This window comes from Leuresthes tenuis, unplaced genomic scaffold (genome assembly GCF_036924035.1).
Source record: "Leuresthes tenuis unplaced genomic scaffold, fLeuTen1.0.hap1 SCAF_23, whole genome shotgun sequence".
Lineage (NCBI taxonomy): Eukaryota > Metazoa > Chordata > Actinopteri > Atheriniformes > Atherinopsidae > Leuresthes > Leuresthes tenuis.
Genome location: NW_027325377.1, coordinates 14,948,832 through 14,967,222, shown reverse-complemented (window position 1 = coordinate 14,967,222; position 18,391 = coordinate 14,948,832). Strand labels below are relative to the sequence as shown.

The following is an 18,391-nucleotide window of genomic DNA, read 5'->3' as shown; positions in this document are numbered from 1 at the left end:
TATTTGATTAAGTGTAGGCAACAGAGATTCCTGGTTAAGTTTAGGCACCATTTCCACTTTGTTAGGTCAAGGAAAATGTCACAGTCAGGTTTTCAGATGCACGGCTTCCTCACATTTGACTCGGTGTGTGAGACGCTGACGTGAACACACACGGTTTCTCTTGTGTTTGCTCAACACTTTGGGGAAAATCTACTGAAAATAAAGACTATAGCGACAAAATACAGCCGTCGGAGTGAGAACAGGCTAGAAAGTGAGGATTTGAGGCTTTTACATTCAATAACGATTTAAAGGATATCTCCTGAATATTGTTGGGTTTTCTATAGTCTCAGAGCAGATTTATTTGATGGGGTCACAAAGATACACAATGATTATCTTTAAAGAGGATATGTTCTACGTTTTGTGGATTTTTTTTTCCCCATTTTATATGTTTTTGTGGGGCTGCATATGGACCAGCATAAGATAAAGACTTTCTAGAATAAAAACGCACACATGTGTAAGCATCCGAGCTTTTTAACAACTCTTCACTGAGTGTCCGTTAGCTCGGGAATGCTCATTTAAGGGGAGTTTAAGTGGCTGCGTCGCTATTAGCTGAGGAACGTCTACAACAGAGGAAAGGTGTGGACACTTTACAGTTTTTATGTGACATGCACAGGCACATGTTTGGCCACTCGTGTAGGAATGCGGAGAGGAAAGGTGTGGCCGATGTGGACTTCCCACCGTGGACTCTACAGGAAGTCACAAAGAGGGAGGGTGTGGAGGCCAGGAGGGTCAGACAACAAATGCAGAAAACGATTGGTAAAAATAAAAGGAGGAATGGAAGAAAGAAGATCCAAAAGGTTTTAGCCGTGGAAACATAACATAGATCTAAAATGAATAATCGCTCGGGATCCTGACAGAGAATTTATCCACAGCTATCTTGATAATTAATTTTTAGAACAAATAAACGGACTGTTTAGTAGTTTTTGGGCTGGACACTTCTCCCAGTATTCTTTCAGTTTGAGGACTAAAGTTGAAAGTGATTTGAGACGATATGTTTCAGATTCTTCAACATCCGGATGAGCATTCTCATAGATGGTCTCAGTCTGTCTGTTAAGTTCTAAACTGAATAGTTCTTCCCAGAAAACCCTGACAGAACTCTGGAAAACTGGCAGAGGACCTCTCCAGTATAAATTCCCGTGTCACTGTTCTACCATGACTTTGCAGCACTTAGTGAAGGACTGTCACAAGGTGAAATAGATTTAGACGCTAGGCTGGAACAAAAGTAACAAGTCGTCTTTACGTCCTTTGAAATATAGGTTTGATACAGTTTGCACGCCTACAGCGCCGTGTTTAGTCTGCGTGTTGCACAAACTCACAGTCCAGTGCTTTAGGGTGTAATTGTCCCAGTGAAGCATGGTGCACACACACTGCAGACACACACTTCCACTGTGATGTCATCTGTTTACAGACAGAGGACACCAGACAAGCGTGGCAGAGCCAAACAAAGACAGGAATGCTGCAGGTGTGTGTGATAAAAGTCAAAGAAAGAAAGTCCCACGTTGCTCTCAGACAAAACTCAAACCATCAAGGACGACCTGTGTTTTCTTTTTAACCTGGAGCTGGATCGCAGGGAGACACTGACATGGAGATAAAGCCCGATGATTCTCCTCCTCCTCCTCCTCCTTTCTCTTCTGCTTTTTCCAGTGCTGCCTGGTAACGGGCGTCAAAGCAGACTTCTGCTTTTCCAGCGCCCTCTGCAACAAGTTAAGCGTGACAACGCTCGATTGCTCTTTCAATCTTTGTATCAACGTGAAATCCTGCCAGGAAAGATTCTTTTAATATGAGGCAAGGAAAGAGATCCACCGGCTGTCATAACATGATAAACTATAAGTGCCTTTTTGTTTTTCTTCAACCTCGCCTTGACTCAGAAAGTACAGTTCGTGCACGATCAGTGGCTGCACTTATTAGCTGATAACATGTTTCTGCAACGTCACACGCATGACACATTATCCAAGAAGTATTCTGTATTCTGTCATTACCCAACAAGATGTAGTTGGTCTCTGTAGCGCTGGACAGGGTAATTCTGTCTTATCTGCTGCTTATCTGTGCAGCTGTCGTTTCTGTTTGTTACTGTAACATGACGAATCGGTTTCATGATTAGGTTCTGGGTTAACCAGAAGAAAACAAGGCAAAGCCCCGCTTTAATTTTAATTCATTAATACGAGAATACACGCAGGAGGAGTTTGAACCCCAGGGCTGCGTTACTCAGGTTTTCAGAAGCTCGGTTTCACACGGTTTCTGTCACACTAATATGTTTACATGCGTGTTAAAAGTCCGGTTGTAGGCAGGCTAACAATAAACATGTTTCCTGACAGTTAAAGTGAGTAACAGTCGTATCGTGAAGTGGGATGTTTCAACAGCAATCGATCAACAATCCCCTACAGAAGTCATTCCCCCCCCAAGCAGGACTGCAGTGAGCCCCATAAAAGCTGTTTAGGAAGTGTTAAAAAAACACGACAAACAGTCTGAGGCGGTCAACTGGTCTTTAAACTCCCCAGATTTCAATCCGATGGGGTCTCTTAGCTTCACAAAGGCCCCCCCCCCCACACACAACCCACAGGGCTCAGAAACTCCTGAACTCCCACAGATGCATGAGCTCTTTTGGCAGCATGACACCTACTGGGTGATCGTAATGTTATGACGGCTAATATAGTTCCTGGTTTTGTTCCAGGCCAACCTTAATAATGTACACCTACGTTATTTGATATATTTGAATCGCTTGAAGACTCATCTCTTCTGAAAACACGTCCTCTAACACCTTAACACGCCTGACCTGCACTCACTTTGCCCTCCTTGTACTGTCATTTAAATAGATTTGACGCTTAATGTGTGGGCCAGGGTTTCTTACAGGATTAAGTCACTTCCTCCTCACTTGGATAAACGCCTCTGCTAACCAGTGTACTGCTATCACATTACATGCAGATTATCAACACAACTTCCTGCTATAAAAAGGGCAGGACTGGGGCATGCCAGCATGAATGATTACTGATGATTAATGCGACATTGTGGCTTTTTTTCTGCCATCACCGGCTTTGTGAAATCTTGGCCTCTGCATCAGCGTTAGTCACCTGAAGTTTTCCGTTTCTAGTTTAAGTGAAGAACAGCAAACATGGTGCAAAGTAAGGACTCCACAGAGACTCATCGACGGTATCTCCTTTGAGTTACTTTTGACCAATAAAAGGCTGAAGTCTTTGTAGAATTAAGTGGAGGGAGGCCTTCTCGCAGTTTTGTTGTTTGACAATGTAATCGAAGGCCTCTATTAAAACCAAGCCACTGTCTCTGCTTTAGTCCAGTGTTGATCTTCCAGCTTCAGTGGGAGAATTCGCTGTGCTCCTAAATAGGACCGTGACCTCATTGTTTTGTAGCTCCTCTGTGCTCTGCTTCTCCTGTTTGTTTGGATTTGGTCACTCTCACCCTCCCAGTTCCCTTTAACCCTCTCTGTCCTGGGTGATATGCTGCTCCGAGTGGACAAGCTCACAAACTTCATCAAGAGATTCATTGGCAGAGCAGCCTCCTCCTCCTCGTCCTGTACATAAATGCACAAACGTCTCCTCTTCATGTTGACGGTGAGGTGACAGATAATCTCCTCTACCTGCCACTTCCTGGTGCTAAGCTTTGACTCATCTGACCAGGTGGCCGCTTAAAGTCGAGATTAATGGCGGAAAAAAAAAAGCCCTCTCGGGTCAACGTCACAACCCAGTATAACAGAAATATTTAGAAATAAGTCGAGGAATCTGTAAACTTGACATTCGTCCTGTCGTGACTTTGTTTTGGTGTGCATGTGACTGATCGGATCCGTTGAGGGTTATTATCCTTCTGTGCGTGTCCTGCTTTAATCCCGATGAGTCGGCGTCTGCCTGTGAGACTGACGGTGTCAGACAGACAGGTTACAGTCAGCAAGGTGTTCAGAAGTGACAACAGGCTGGAAAATCCATTACAAATTCTGCTGAGTGAGCCAGAAACGTAATTTGTTGTTATTTTTGCAATCTACTAATCATCGGTCTGTCATAGCTTTTGGGTTTTGAAATGCATGCAATTCTGACTTTTCATTTTCTTGCCTATGAGATGATAGAAATAAACATTTTCGTGGCTGTTGGTTTAACAGATAACATACAAAATAATCTGGTGATTAAAGTCTTGATTGTCTGGTCTAATAAGTGTCAATCAGTCAGAGCACAGTGATCTTTAATAACTACCTGTATGTCTCCCCAACATGTCAAGTTATGGATTCTCTGTCTGTCCAGACAGCTTAATTGAGGAGGGGGGTCACTTCTTACTTTCTTGGGTTTTCTTTGACTCTAATCCAAACATGTTTACATCACTCTGTTGATCTCTGGGCATTCTTGCCCTTTCTCAGTTGAAAATCTCTCGGTGGACTGTTTGAGAAGCTCTCAGACCTGCAGCAGGAGCATGCTTGCACTCGCTGTATTGGCACCTCGTCTCTTCCTTCGGCATTGTGTGTGTTATCCATATAAGGGTATCCATGTAAGTGCCTCCGAAGCCTCCCTGGATTCTGCTCTATGTGTGCGGCTTCTTTAACAGATGCGGCGGGGAGAGCTGCACTATGCCCATGTAAGCTCAGAGTAAACCATGGAGCTGGGATTCGCACGCTGAAGCCTCCATATGTTTGTATTTGAATCGGTTGTTTTCAACAAGACATTGATGTTGTAGGGAAAAGTGTTCCTATCCACTCCAAAATACACATGAAGTCAGGTGACAGTGTTTTTCACTTTTTTTATTTTTGCTATCTTGAAAAATTGGAGACAACACCCCCCCCTTTTCCTGTTAAGTGGCGCGTTGTGCTTCCCGCCTGGTTTATATATTTAAAACAACCAGAAAGCTACAACAAAAATAAAAAATAAGTGATCCACTAATAGAGATTATCTGGTAACTGTCCATTTTAATGATGTGGCCACCTTTGACTTTAGTGGGATGAAACTGAAGGAATGTGATCCTGAGCACAACACCCATCCTGATGTCTTTTGATTATTTTTCAGTTTTATTTGAGATTTTTGACTCCGTATTCTACTTGTTGATGTATGTGTTGTTGTTGTGCTGATTCATATGAAGTGTTGAGTCTCATTTAGACAGTTAAATTTGTTTTTTGTTTTTTTTTTCTGGAATTTTGGTAAAGCCGACCTTCTGCTTCATGGAAAACTAAAGTAGTTTCCTGGATTTTCATGTTCTGAAATGGAATCCAGTCGTCTGATTGGATAATTTGATCATTTGTTGTAGTCGGATGTGTATGAATTCAGCCGTAAGCGTGATAGCTTTTTGATTTATTTATTCTTTTGATACCTGAAAGCTAAATATCAAATGTGTTTGAGTATTTTTTCAGAATCTTTGTATCTTTCCATATCTTTCCGATATGGTGGTTGTTTCAAATTCTTCCCCGAGTGCTTTTAACCTGTTTATGAAGTATCTTTTTGTGATATCCGTCGCGTCCAAAGCTTCCTTTATTCCTTAATAGACTCTTTTTGGACATTTTGAAAGCCGTCCTTGACCTTGAACTCCTTTATTTAAAACTCTTTGCAGATTTCTGTTGTTGACAGTCATTATTTTGAGCAAAAACGCCGAGTTGTTGGCGTAGAATTGGCCCATCATGTGAACGTGAGTCATTCAATCCCCTTGCAGTGGTGTTTAACTGCTTTTTTTAAAAAAAAACAACATTTTAATTGGCTCTGAGGTTGGTGGACCACGCTTTTACAGCTGATTATGTACATACTTGGCTGTTTCATGTGACCTGAATTATAGTTTTGCGTGTTGTTGTTTGCAGATGTTGGCGTTGTAAAGCGGTAATTCATTTATAAGAGCTCCCATCCAGTAAATGCACACGCTCTGGTTTTCGGGATTCACTTGTGCCGCAACACATGTACAGATGTTTGTCTCTCTCCTGCAAACGTGTGTGTCTCGTTTTTGTCTATAGCTTTTCCTACCAGCTGACCTCGGTTTTGACCCTCTGGGCTCTCTGACAGACTCCACCCTCTTCGGTTATTTTTACACAACCACAGTCGACTGCTGACTTTTTTTTTTGTTTGTTTGTTTGTTTTAGCCTCTTCAGTCCTCACTTTCGATGGCTAACACGCATCACAAGCTGTTTAAATCAGTTATGTACAGTTTGCAACTCCACGTGGCTTAAGAGGCACACTGAAGACTTTTTTGTACTTGCATTGTTTTTAATGCGATTCTCGTGGAGTTGGCGCTCCGTCCTGCAGGACCTTCTTGTCTAAAAATAGCAGTCAGTCTCTTAGCATGGGACTTCAGATGGTATTTTTGTCATATGCCGACCCTCCAGCAGAGAGGCCTTTTCACATGTTTTTGTCTGACGGTGATATAACTTTGTGAAATCCTTGGATTTTTAGGAGTGAATACACACTTTGATAGAAGTTATATCACTTTGCATTGCCTCGAGCAACCATTCATTTCTTTATATGTTGCCAGAAACACTGGAAATGAGTGCAGTGGCTTGTCGAAACATCCGAGGATAAACCCTCTTATACCAGCTTTCTTGTAGTTTCTTTAAGCAGTCTTCAGGAATAGTTCTGCAGGCTTCCTGAAGGACATTCCAAAGCTCTTCTTTGGATGTTGGCTGCCTTTTGTTCCTTTCTCTGTCAACATCATCCCACACTGCTTCAATAATGTTAAGGTTGTGGCTCTGGGGAGGAGTCATCCCTCCATAAGACCTGTTGCCACTGATTTCCTACCCATGACTTGTGTCATTTGGCATACCTCCACCTTTTTTTCCCCTGTTTCCCTTCCTTAGATTGGCTTCTTGACAGCCACCCTTCCATGGAGACCATTTCTGAAGAGGCTTATTTTACATCGGTTAAACTGTTATATTTGGCATTTTTGTAAAAGTGGTTATTAGTCTAAGTTGTCACAACAAGAGTTAAGTGGCTCAACAAACACATTCCTCTGAAAATGGTCAGTTTACAAGTACTGCAGTGAAATTGAGTGAAAAAGCAGCAAATGTCCTAAGAAATACTTACAAAGACCTTCAGAAAGCCTGGAGAACTATTGCTCAAGACCACTGTAGAAGATTAGAAGAAAGTCTGGCTTCTTTAATCCAAATGCACAAATGAAAACTCAGAAGTTTTCTCCTCGCCTCCTCATCATGTGAGTGGGCTGGGTCACATGGGGAAAAAACACCATAACGCTCTATTGTATGGGGAACATGTATGCAAGGCACAGTTAATCTGCTTCCTCACAGTTATGTTATGATTTTTATTCAAAAGGTAGCCAATCAGCAACTTCCCACTTTGTGAAAAAGTTGGGGATTTTCTTTTTTTTTTTTCAGGTTTCTCTCCAGTTTTGACAGCACCTGTTTAACTTGCTCCATCCTTGAATTTTCCTTTGAATTTACTGCGAGGCCACAAAAAGCATGATTTTTTAATCTGTACACACCTGTGACTACCCACTTTTGATTTGTCATGCCACGTTTCCTTCTGCTTTGTCTCTTTTTTTTTTTTTTTAACGGAAGGATGTGGAGAAGGGGAAAGAGTTGCGGGCAGAACTCAGCAGGGAGGAAATCAGGCTGAAGATCGAGCAGTACAACTCGCTGACCAAAGACCACCTAAAAATGACGCTGGTGAGTGGAGCATACATGCATGCACACACAGGACATCTTTCCAAAACAAATCCTGCAAGCAGTCTTTCATTCTGCTATTAAACACACTGGCTGCACATGCTTTTCCACACATAAAAGCATCCCGGTTGTGCCACCGCAGCAGGTAATGCATCAAGGTAACAACGAGGCATTCGACGTGTGTTTGTTTCTACATGAAGACCGACTGCCTCCCTCCTTCTCCCAGCATTCCTGAGCACTCGCATCAGAGTGCTGTGATGTTTTTCCTGCTATTGTTCTCCCCCGCTGTGTTTTCCTTGGCAGCGTGAGAGATGTTTGAAGTTGCGTTCAGTCAAACTCGGGGTAGAAAGCCATTGAAATTAGGTGCTTCAGGGGAAAATGAAGACATCTAATGAGTTGTTTTTTTTTGTAAAGGATAGGACCAGAGTTGTAACAGTTTAAAGGGAAAGTCAGTGGAGTCTGAAACTTGAGGGAAATGTAGTGCAGGTATCGAAATCTTCCAGAACATGCGATCATCGTCACAACTAAAAAGCATATTTAGTTTGCATATTTGCTGTTATCAATTCGTCAATTGACAAACAAATCACTAGCAGACATCAGAGCTGATAGAATCACTATGTGAAGCTTTGTCATTCATCCACGCCTCAAGGTGATTTCGTCTTTCGCTTTAGGTTCTCCTTTGTCTCGCGTATTGTTTCACCTGCGATGTCACAAGTGTCTTGTTTTATTTTCAGACTGATATCGTTTGTCTTTTTGTGACCGTTGCGCACGGAAACTCGAACGCATACTCCTCTAGGCTCCGTACAGAGTAACGAGATTAAGACGCTCCTCCTCCGTCTGGGCCATCTGTCCTGCAGGATTCACTGGACTCTCTGGCAACAACTGGCCTCACTTGGAAGAGATCACGTTGCACCTACTGTAGCCTACCACACCGCACCTTTGGAAACATAATTAGATTGACTCACATTTTGTTCAGGTTTCTTCACTGTCGCTCCAGATTTGGCTGGGAGTCTGATCCTGCTGATGTGGGCCATGTTACTGATCTTTAACCCCTCAATGCACCCGATCCATCAGACAACTGTGTCTGCTTACACAAAAGATGTTTTTCTTTCATAAGAAGTGATGTACATCTCACCAAAAAGCAGTTGTAAAGTAATGTGATAAATATTAATCAATGGGGGGAAGAAAAAAAAAAGGGAATAAGCACTGATCCGCTGGTTGGAGGGAAACGCCTCGACTGTCTGACGCCAGTGACTGATTCAAATAGTGCAAATATGAAGTACTAAGCAATAAAAATTAATGTGAGTCAGACCTCTTTCCGGTTTGAAGGGAATAAATCACCCTGCACAGTGTTATTAGAAGAGAAAGTCTCTAATAACACTGGCTATACTGCTAAAAACAGTTGTAATAGTTGTCCTAACAGGAAACAACCCTCCCCCTTATTGCTCACACTATTCCTATTACTATTACTCCTCTATTTGCATCTTAATCCCTCACTTTAGAAATGTCAGCAGAGGAGGTGAGGACAGACACGAGATAAGAGGTGGTTAGCAAAATGGGATGTTTGTGCTTGAAGTGGTCCCAGTAGAGTGCCTGTGTAGAAATCCCTCCGTTAGCTCTCCTATAGCCTCAAGTAGCCACATAACAGCACCTGTGAGCTAACAGAGCTGTAGTACACGTTCGTTCATTCATTCGTCTTAAAGTCTTGGTGAAATAAAGACAGATAATGCCTTATTTAGAGGCTGCATCGTCTTTGCCCCGTTCACTCCGTTATATGGATCGCGAGTTTTCTAAATAGCTTACGAAGGACGCCGACTTTCACCAAACTGTTCTCGGTGAGTAGATAAACGTATTTCATGCCAGAAATAAGGTCTAGGTTTAAAAATACCGGAGTTCCCCTTTAAACTAGCAAAACCGCATAATCAAACCACTGTTTTGCTACACGCTACTTTTTAGATTCACATTAAATCTGTTTTTGACAAAGTTAACATGTACTTTATATTCAGTTGACATCGTAGGAAAATGAATCTTGCCCCTCAAACTTCCACAAAGGAGATGAACTAGCGTATCCTCGCTTATAGCTGCTCCAACGATTTTGACAAAGCTTAACTAAAGCAGCCAGTAATACTGATAAATGTTAAGTGTGAGGATGGTCCACAATGATGCTATAACTGTGTCTCTTTCAGGCTTCGAGTGGTGTGTACACTGGTTTCATCAAGGTCCAGATGGATTTGAGGAGGCCAGTGACTGTTCGAGGGGGTCAAAGAGGAGCGGGGGGCACCGTGATGGGGGAGGCCTTCTATCTGCCCCGAGGAGTCATCAACACCCTCCACGTCGGCTCCAAAAACACAGTGAAACAGGTGGCGAATGCACACCCACCCCACACATCAATATGCTTCTCTCCACAGCCTGCTGAAATGAGTTTATTAGGATCTGTTGACGTACTGGGTGAAGTCGGGGTTGGACAGGAAAGGATGATCGTTTTAATGAAAAGTTCCGTCATTCCGTAGACGGCGCAGATGTTGTGGTTTTGTCCAAACACTGAGGGGACTGATGGAAAGGGAAGAAAGGGACTAAAACAAACAAAAAAAGGGAATGGAGATGCGAATATTCAGAATTTGGATCTTCTGTGCCAAGTAATGGTTGAGTAAAAGCCCCTAATTACCTCAGATCTTAGGTTTTATTAAGAAAAAAGTCTACACAAAAACAAAATGTAGCTTAAAAACTTATCAGATCTGTTTGACCAAACAACCCATGATCTCAAGCGAAGATGCTCTCCTTCAGCTAATGTAGTTCTCGAAACCCTTCCTGTGTCTGACTTCCTGCATGGCTCATCTGCTCGGTGCAGCTTGCCACAGCCTCTGCCTTAAATAGACCAGTTTTTTTTTTGTATTTTTTGTTTTTTTTTAGCGGGGCGCGCTTCTGCATTGATTTAAGTATTCGCATTTAGCTCCAGCAGCTGCATTTCAGCCGAAACTGACCCAACGATTCCCAGCGGAATACACAAGTAAGACGGGCTACAACTATCAAGCAAAAGCCTGCTTTGGACACGCGCCGCTCTCCGCTGATCTCTTGGCAACGGCGCTTTTTTCGTATCATTTTGCAATGGCAGTCTGACTCATCGGACCCAGTGACCTATTCGCATGACTTTCAGCGTGGTCCAGCCTCGCTGCAGACACATTAACGGACAGACGCGCACAGCTGTGATGGGTTCATTTGACATATGATCAGCTGTTGAGAGAAATCCAACGATCATGTAAATGAATAAATAAATAACCGCGCTGTCTAAAGTTTCCTCCTCCTGTATTTTACCTGCTATAATTAGTTGCAGCACTGAGTTGTTGTTTTTTTTTTTCTTGTTCCAAAGGAACATTTAACACTAAAGCTGTAACTGTAGAAGGACGCACAGTTTGTGATGACGATGCGGCTTCTCGTCTCACAAGCCTCTGTTCCTGTAAACCTTCACGCTTATTAGGCCTACTATTCAACAAGCCTCAACGTGAGGGAAAACTGATATTTTCAAGTGTGCTACCACACACCACTGCCATGTGTTTACACAACCACTGCACACTCGGCTCCCTTTTACAGCAATATGACTTCTTGTTGTGAGAAAACTGCTCTCGCCTCCAATTTCTCAGACTCATCCGAGGGAAGTATGAAGGGATATCAACAGAAAAATGACCTGACAGATTAACGAAGCCTATTCCATGTCTGAAAACCCCCTAAAATCATGTAAAAGTTTGCATGAAATGCTGAAGAATTTGCAGGAAAATGGGCTGCGTTTGATAAGTTTCACCATTTCTGAGATGATGTCCATTTGCTCGTAGTTTCTAATTTTGTGTGCTATCATTTTGTGAAAGGATAGGAAACGTGAACAGAAGACTTCCCTGTCAAATCACACTTCCTTCATTTTATCTTTAAGAAAATGAGTCCTGTATGCAACTCCAAAATCAACTCCAATCTACACAATGCAGCCGGCTGTCTGTAAACTGTTTGGGCTACTAGCAAAAAAACTAGCAAAATAACAGCAATTGTTTAATGTAAAATAACAAATATAGGCCCAGCTTTGGTGGAAAATAGTGGTGAAACAAAAAGATGATGCCAACAAAACAACAGAGTGACTATTTGATGATGAGTGATCAAGAAGGAGGTGGAGATGAACATGGGAGGAAAAAAGCCACTTTAGCAGCTCTCAGTTCATCTTTTCATGGTTTGAGTGTTTTGCTCTTGTGTTTGTGTTGTTCAGGTGATCGCCGCCCTGCTGAACAAGTTCACGGTCGCGGACAACCCGGCGAAATACGCCCTGTACAAGCGCTACCGCAGGGAGGATCAGGGTAAGACTTTTGAGCGTTGTTTTTTTGACAGCAGCTGAGGCTCATGCTACACTCGGTTGCAGATGCCTCTGTGTCTGTGTGGAGGCCTCGCCCTCGTGCTGGATGCCGCCGGTCTCTCCCTGTGACAAAAGCTCGCCAGGGATACCCAGAGACACACACACACACACGCAGTGTGACTCAGCAGCTGTTGCATGGTTGTTGGGTATCACATATTATCTTTCAGTCTATTTAACAGCTCCAAGTCAGAGGGAGACGGTTAATATCAGACTCTAGCATGACTTTCAACTTTAAAAGAAACCTAAAGTCTGTTGGGTTTTTTGAGGCTGTTTGTGTCCCCTTCCTGGGTTGGTTTACATTAATTACTGGAGACGTACAGACTGCTAATAAAAAGCAATGTCTAGACACAAGTCTGACAGCAGATGTTCTGTTTGGGTTTTTTTTTTTTTTTAACGAGGAAAATGAAGCGTTTGTGATTGGGGAAAACAAGAGTCGCCGACTTAGGGAGGACGAAAGGATGACTCCCACTGAAAGAAAGGCTAGTAGTTTAGTTCAGATTCAGGGAAATGTATACCTTGAATTTTTACCCAAAAAGATAATAAGTTTTCAGTTCGAAGTCGACTTACTGCACTTGCTTTGACATGTTTTCATTAAATATCTTGATTTAAAAACATCTTACTTCCATCTACTTACCACCCACATTTGATGACTCTTACAAAGATGTAGACGTTAAATCAGGCTAGATGTATTTTTAACTTCTAGTGTCCTCACATATGCCTCAAAACTCCAGTACGGCCTGGGCTCGGACGTAAATAGTCCAACCGCATCTCTCTCTGTAAATTGCTAGCTGTTAATATGCCACACCCTTCCATTCATCCTCTGCCAGGTTTGTTTATATGTACACACACACTGTGTAGAAATGCTGGCTTGTACGTGAAATGTCGGGACTGTAGAGACTAACTGAATCTGTGTGTGTGTTGCAGTGTACGTGTGTAAGCTGGCAGATGGCGAGCAGCCGCTGTTTCTTCGTCTGATGGCGGGACCCGACCTCGACACCCTCAGCTTCGTCCTGGGAGAACAGCAGACCGGCGAAGTCGTGGTAAACCCAAACCTTCTCCACATCTCCTTCTGAACTTCTGTTTCTTTCCTCCTCGTTCAGTTTCTTCACTCAGGAAACATCAGAGCAGAACATGTCAGAATCAAGCTAGCTGGAAGTTTATTCTGTGTTAGTTAGTCGCCATCAACCGGCTGACGATAACCCGACGAGAAAAGCTTTAACTGGCTTATTTTAGTGGGCGTTTCCGAGTTAAAACAGTCTCTTTCGACAGCTTTTAGTCTAAAAATGGTACAAAACCACAAAACAATTTGGAAATGTGTTCTCTGAAATATTGCCTCTGAAATCGTGTGTTTCTCCGAAACCTCTCTGTCCTTTTGCTCCTCAACTTCTTTTTACTTCTCCTTTACTCACTCAGACGATGATGAAATGCACTAAAAGACAGGGCCACTCTTATTTTGCAATCCGCCAATAGTGAGAACCGCTCGTAACATGCTCAGCCAAACAAAATACCTAATATGTGCCTTAAAAACCAAGTCTTCTTCCTGTCTTTTCTCATCAGTGGGAGGCCTTCTCCATCCCAGAGCTGCGCAACTTCCTGCGGATCCTCGACAAAGAGGAGCGGGAGCAGAAAGAGGCAATAATTCGCCGCTATGAAAACTACCGGCAGAGACTGCAGGAGGCGTTAAGGGAGGTCAAGGGGCCTACTCAGAGGAATTAACCGCCATGTAACAGGACTACTGCCCCCTAGAGGGACGGAGGGATTGTTTTATTTCTTTCTATCTCTGTGGAGGACGAATGCCGTGTAATGCAATGTACATTTTGGTGAAGGGAGGGATGTTAAAGCAGAACGAGAGGAGAGGACCCCCTGGAAGACGGGATAATACAAGACGGATGGAAGGACGATAAAGAGGACAGAAAAAAAAAAACTGCACATGAAGGACAAGTGATGAAAAGGACGAATGGACAGCATTTCAAGACTTCAGACTGCTGCCTGCCTGATCACACCAAAGATTCACTCAACTGTGCCATAGCCGTTTATCCTCTCAGCTGTTCTCCGTCCATCCTTCTCTTCTTCTCTCACTCTGTCCTGCTGTCACATAATTTATGCAGTTCATCTGATTCCGACCCCTCCCCCTCCATACTTTTTATCCCTTACACAAGGCCATATGTCGGATTATTTTTTATTTAATTTGTTTCGTTTTAAAGGTCTGTACATATTTTTTTTCTCCTTAATTTATACGGGCGAAGCTTTTTTTTTGTCGTTTTGTTCTTTTCCTCTTTTCCTCTTTTTGTCTTGAGTCTTATTTTAGTTCAGAATATGGACGCAGAAACAATCAAGGTTTTGACACAGAGACGGAGAATAGCTCACACAGACTTCCGCTAGATGGAAGGACGCGGGCGATATGAGCGTCAGAAAACCGTTTGTGTGAAGTTCAGGTCATGAAAGCCGCCAACGGGTTCGGCAGCTGCAGGCGTCGGAGATGAGAGTAACCCGAGAGTTGTCACTGATGCAGTTAACTTAAAAAGTCTTGAAAGGGGAGAATAAGTTGCTTCAAAGGACAGTATGGAGTCCTGAGTGTGCCAAACATAAGAAATAAGTGGTAAAAGTCACAGATTACATGTGATGCGGCAACACGTTTTCTTAATATTACGCAAATCACGCGTAATTAATCACGCAAATGTCAGTGACTATTTATTTTTCTTATGCTTTTACGCTCAAATTGTTGTGGTGAAGTTAGGGTTTTTACATGGGAAATTACCACATGTGAAACCATAAAGCATATCCGTTGTAAGCCTTTTTCCCCTTATTTTTCATCTTTCCACCCACCATTTATCAGGGAAATCGGCAGCAGAATATCGCATCATAAGTTTGTTTTGTTTTAATTTATTTGATTTCTTTAGACCTGCATTATAAGAATTGTATTTAACCACGTTTGAATACACGTTTCGTTTAATCTCACGATCATTTTTGGCACATTTTAGGCTCCGCGATTGTCACTTTGAAACTGAAAGTAGGCGAGAGAACTGAGAACTGACAACAGACTGTTGGACTGAGGCTGCGGACACGTGGTCAAAGATTTTAATAGAGCACAGGAAGTAGTTTAAAACTAGAGTGAGCGTAATAACAAAGAGCTGGTAGGATAGAAAGCCTTTGTTTGCATTTGCACTCCACCAGCAGAATTCGATGGAGCGTGACCTGAACAGGCCGACGTTGCTTTTAGTAGAAGTGATAGCTTGACTTTGACCCGGCGTGGTCAGAGGAATGGAGCAGTGACCGGAGGTTTCTGGAAGTTGACTGAATGGTTTAGAGGAAGTAGAACAGAAACATTAGATGTCGGAAGTAAAAAAGAAACGGAGGAAAAGAGGTTTTGTTGTTTGAAAACATGGGAAAGATCATCATAAAAGTGAGGACACTGATCGACTGCCTGTTTTCAAGTCTGCATTTATAGGAGCTCCTATAATCCACATCTATGAGAAAAGGAGGTCTGCGAGTGCTGATAGCTGCAGCGAACAGAGGAGAAATGGCTGCATTGTCCCGTTCGCCTCTTTTAGCCTCGTCTTTCTGCAGCCATTCATTTGAAGTGCACGTTTGTGCTCTTATCTCATGTTAAACGTGCACCCTTGACCTCGTGGCCAACTGGAGTTGTTTCAGAGGGACACGAGTGAGGCTAAAGAGGATGGAAATGCAGAAAGGTTAAGTTGATCATTAAGGTATTAGAAAGTGAAAAAGAAGGTCCAAAAGTTGGAGGGTTTTTCGTTTAAGGATATGTGCAGTTTTTTTCTTTGGTTTATGTTATTTCTCTTGTAAAAACCAAGGAAGGTTGCTTTCAGTGCTGAAAACAAAAACTTTTTTTGGGGGCTTTCTGTTTGAGTGTTTATTCAGATGTTTTGAGGAAGCGACTTGGAGCGTAAAAAGAAACCGCAGAGACAATCAAGTTGAGGTCAGGTGATGAAAAGTGATGTCAGAAGTGTTGTTGTCGAAGCTGCCGACTCCGAATGATGTGAAACGGACGGTGCTGCAGGATTGCTGCGCAATGTCGCCATCTAGTGGTCAAAAACACTGCTGGCTGTTCTCTCCTTTGTGTCAAACATGTATCTCATAGATTTGATTTAATGATTTGTCTATAACCAAAGATATTTTTGTGGTGTTGCCTGGAGCAAAAGTTATCTTCGAGGCCTCTTCCCACTGCAGGGAAAAACATCTCTCTTTTTTTTCTTTTTTTTTTTTTTTTAAAAGAGTTTTATTTAAAGATTTATTCTTCTATCAAACACTGGCTTCATTTCGTGGAAGCAAGGAAAGGGCTTCAATGATTTAATCTTGCAAGCAGCTGAATATCAAGTGACTGGTACGCCAGTTTCACACAAAAATCATCAAGTTGCATCATGGGAAATGCCCCGTCGCTTTTGCAGCTCAGCCCACGCTGGTGTAAAAGCTCCGATGATCAGGCCTCGACTTCTTCTGTTGCCATGTCATGTTTTTGTTTAACGACCCATGCCTCACAAGTCACTGGGCTTTTATGGAATCACAAAAGGAAAAGTTTGAAGTGCTTAACAATTTCCAAAATGAAAAATCCAGCACGCGCAACTATTCACCTGCTTGTTTGAATAAAAGTTGAGTTATTCTGGCCCTTTGTTGCCTCCGTATTTTATAATCTAGTTTAAATGATGCGCGAGTCTGCATGGGAGTAGTTGAAGTTTAGTTGTTTGTGTATCTTATAAACAACCCTAGCTGTTGGGACCCATCAAACCAGGCGAGTCGTATCAAATTTATTTGGGCACTTTAATGTTGAATTCAGGGAAGATGACTGTTTTAGTTTGATTTTATTTCATTTTCTTGTGCCCCACCCTGTTGAATCTGCACCACGGTCACACTCTGTATTCCATCTTGACGTCTTGTTGCAGATGCTCGCGGCGCACGTCTGCTGCTCGGCACAATTGGCGGTTTCAGCCGATGTCTGAAATGTATTCCGACGCCTCGTTTTGAGGCCCTCAAACTTCATTCTTGACTTTAAAGAGTAGTGCTTTTGACAAACATTTCCAAATATCCTGATGGTTTTCTGTCATTTTACACCACTTGAACTTGTTTTCGTTGAACAATCTGAAGAAAAATGGTTAATATGCAAAATGTCTAATCGTCGGAAAGTCCTAAGATGTGAATATTTCTCTTGCTGCTGTTTCCACAGCTTTTAATCATGAGGTGTGACTGGATTACAGGTTTTTTTTGTTTTTTTTCTTGCATGTTTCTTGTTCTTATTACCATTTCTACTATACAACTGTTTAGTTTTGTCTACGGTCAGCGCGACCTTCTAGAGTCACGTGGCTGCCACCAAAGTCAATCTAAATAGCCATTTCACCATGTGACGTAGATTTAGTTACAGCTGTGATTTGTGTGTAACACTTTTAAACACCTTTTAGGGCCGTTTCACATGCATCTTATGATCTTCCAACAGATTAACGTGTTGAAAATGCTCAAAAGTGTCCACTTTTTCATCCATGCTTGCTCAAATCAGGAAACTCGCTCCAAAACCAACCTCATGTGATGATCTGAAGCTCCACAAGAGCCACTAAACTCACTAAATGAGCCGATAGTTTTCATTTCAGAGCAGTTCTCAAGCCCTTCTGTTCACTTTTGAGCATTCATGGTCTCTAACTCCACAGTCTGTAATGATGCCAAACGTCGGTGAGCAGCTCTTCCGCTGCTTGCTGACGTTGACGTATTTTTCCACTGTTTTGGTTGTTGGAAGCTTTGAGGGCGTCGGGTTTATTCCTCTATTAGGCATCTGAACTCAAAAAGGACCGTGGACACGGAGGTGCATCTTCTTTCAGCTCACAGATCCCTCCCCTCAGTATTAAATCTGACAGAACCCAAACTTACTGAATAATTGAAGCTGAAGTCTGAAACGTCACGCTCTCTGGCTTCAGTAGTGCCTTTCCTAAGTGACAGAAGTCAAACCTGAAGGATACACTGATATTCTCTGTGTTGACTGTCTACTGCAGATCTATTTTTCCAAGTGTCTCTTTGTTTTTCTCTGAATCGTTACCAAATGTGGCCTTCCCCACTACCCCCCCAGCAAGGCAGGCTTTGTCTATTAAAGTGAAATAAAAAGGAAAAAAAAATGTCTATCTATTCATTATTTTTTACCTTAAGATATTCTTTTGTTTCCTCTTCATTGTGATTTCATTAGGTGTGCTTCAGGATGTGCTCCTCTGACTCTTGATTTAAGACACTGGCTGTTTTATGTATTGATCTGTATCCATCTATCCGCTTACCTGGGACATGGTTTGAAGGCAGCATTCTGAGCTGACCGTAGGTGAGGGTTTGAGTGGAGGTCGACTGATGAATTGACAGCATTGTCTTTTATCTCGCCATCCTTTCCA

The 18,391-nt window shown here is 42.5% G+C and overlaps 1 protein-coding gene across 3 annotated transcripts in view; it reads left to right on the top strand.

Moving 5' to 3' along the window:
- The window catches only part of rassf3 (Ras association domain family member 3), a 59,948-nt gene extending 42,500 nt beyond the window's left edge, over nt 1-17,448 (top strand). For all 3 annotated transcript variants that reach the window (XM_072377637.1, XM_072377636.1, XM_072377638.1), the window contains 5 exons: nt 7,520-7,627; nt 9,811-9,984; nt 11,871-11,958; nt 12,939-13,054; nt 13,572-17,448. In XM_072377637.1, the coding sequence (XP_072233738.1) occupies nt 7,520-7,627; nt 9,811-9,984; nt 11,871-11,958; nt 12,939-13,054; nt 13,572-13,730 (645 nt within the window). In that variant the 3' untranslated portion in view covers nt 13,731-17,448. The remainder of the gene's footprint in view (nt 1-7,519; nt 7,628-9,810; nt 9,985-11,870; nt 11,959-12,938; nt 13,055-13,571) is intronic.
- The last annotated feature ends 943 nt before the right edge of the window (nt 17,449-18,391 follow it).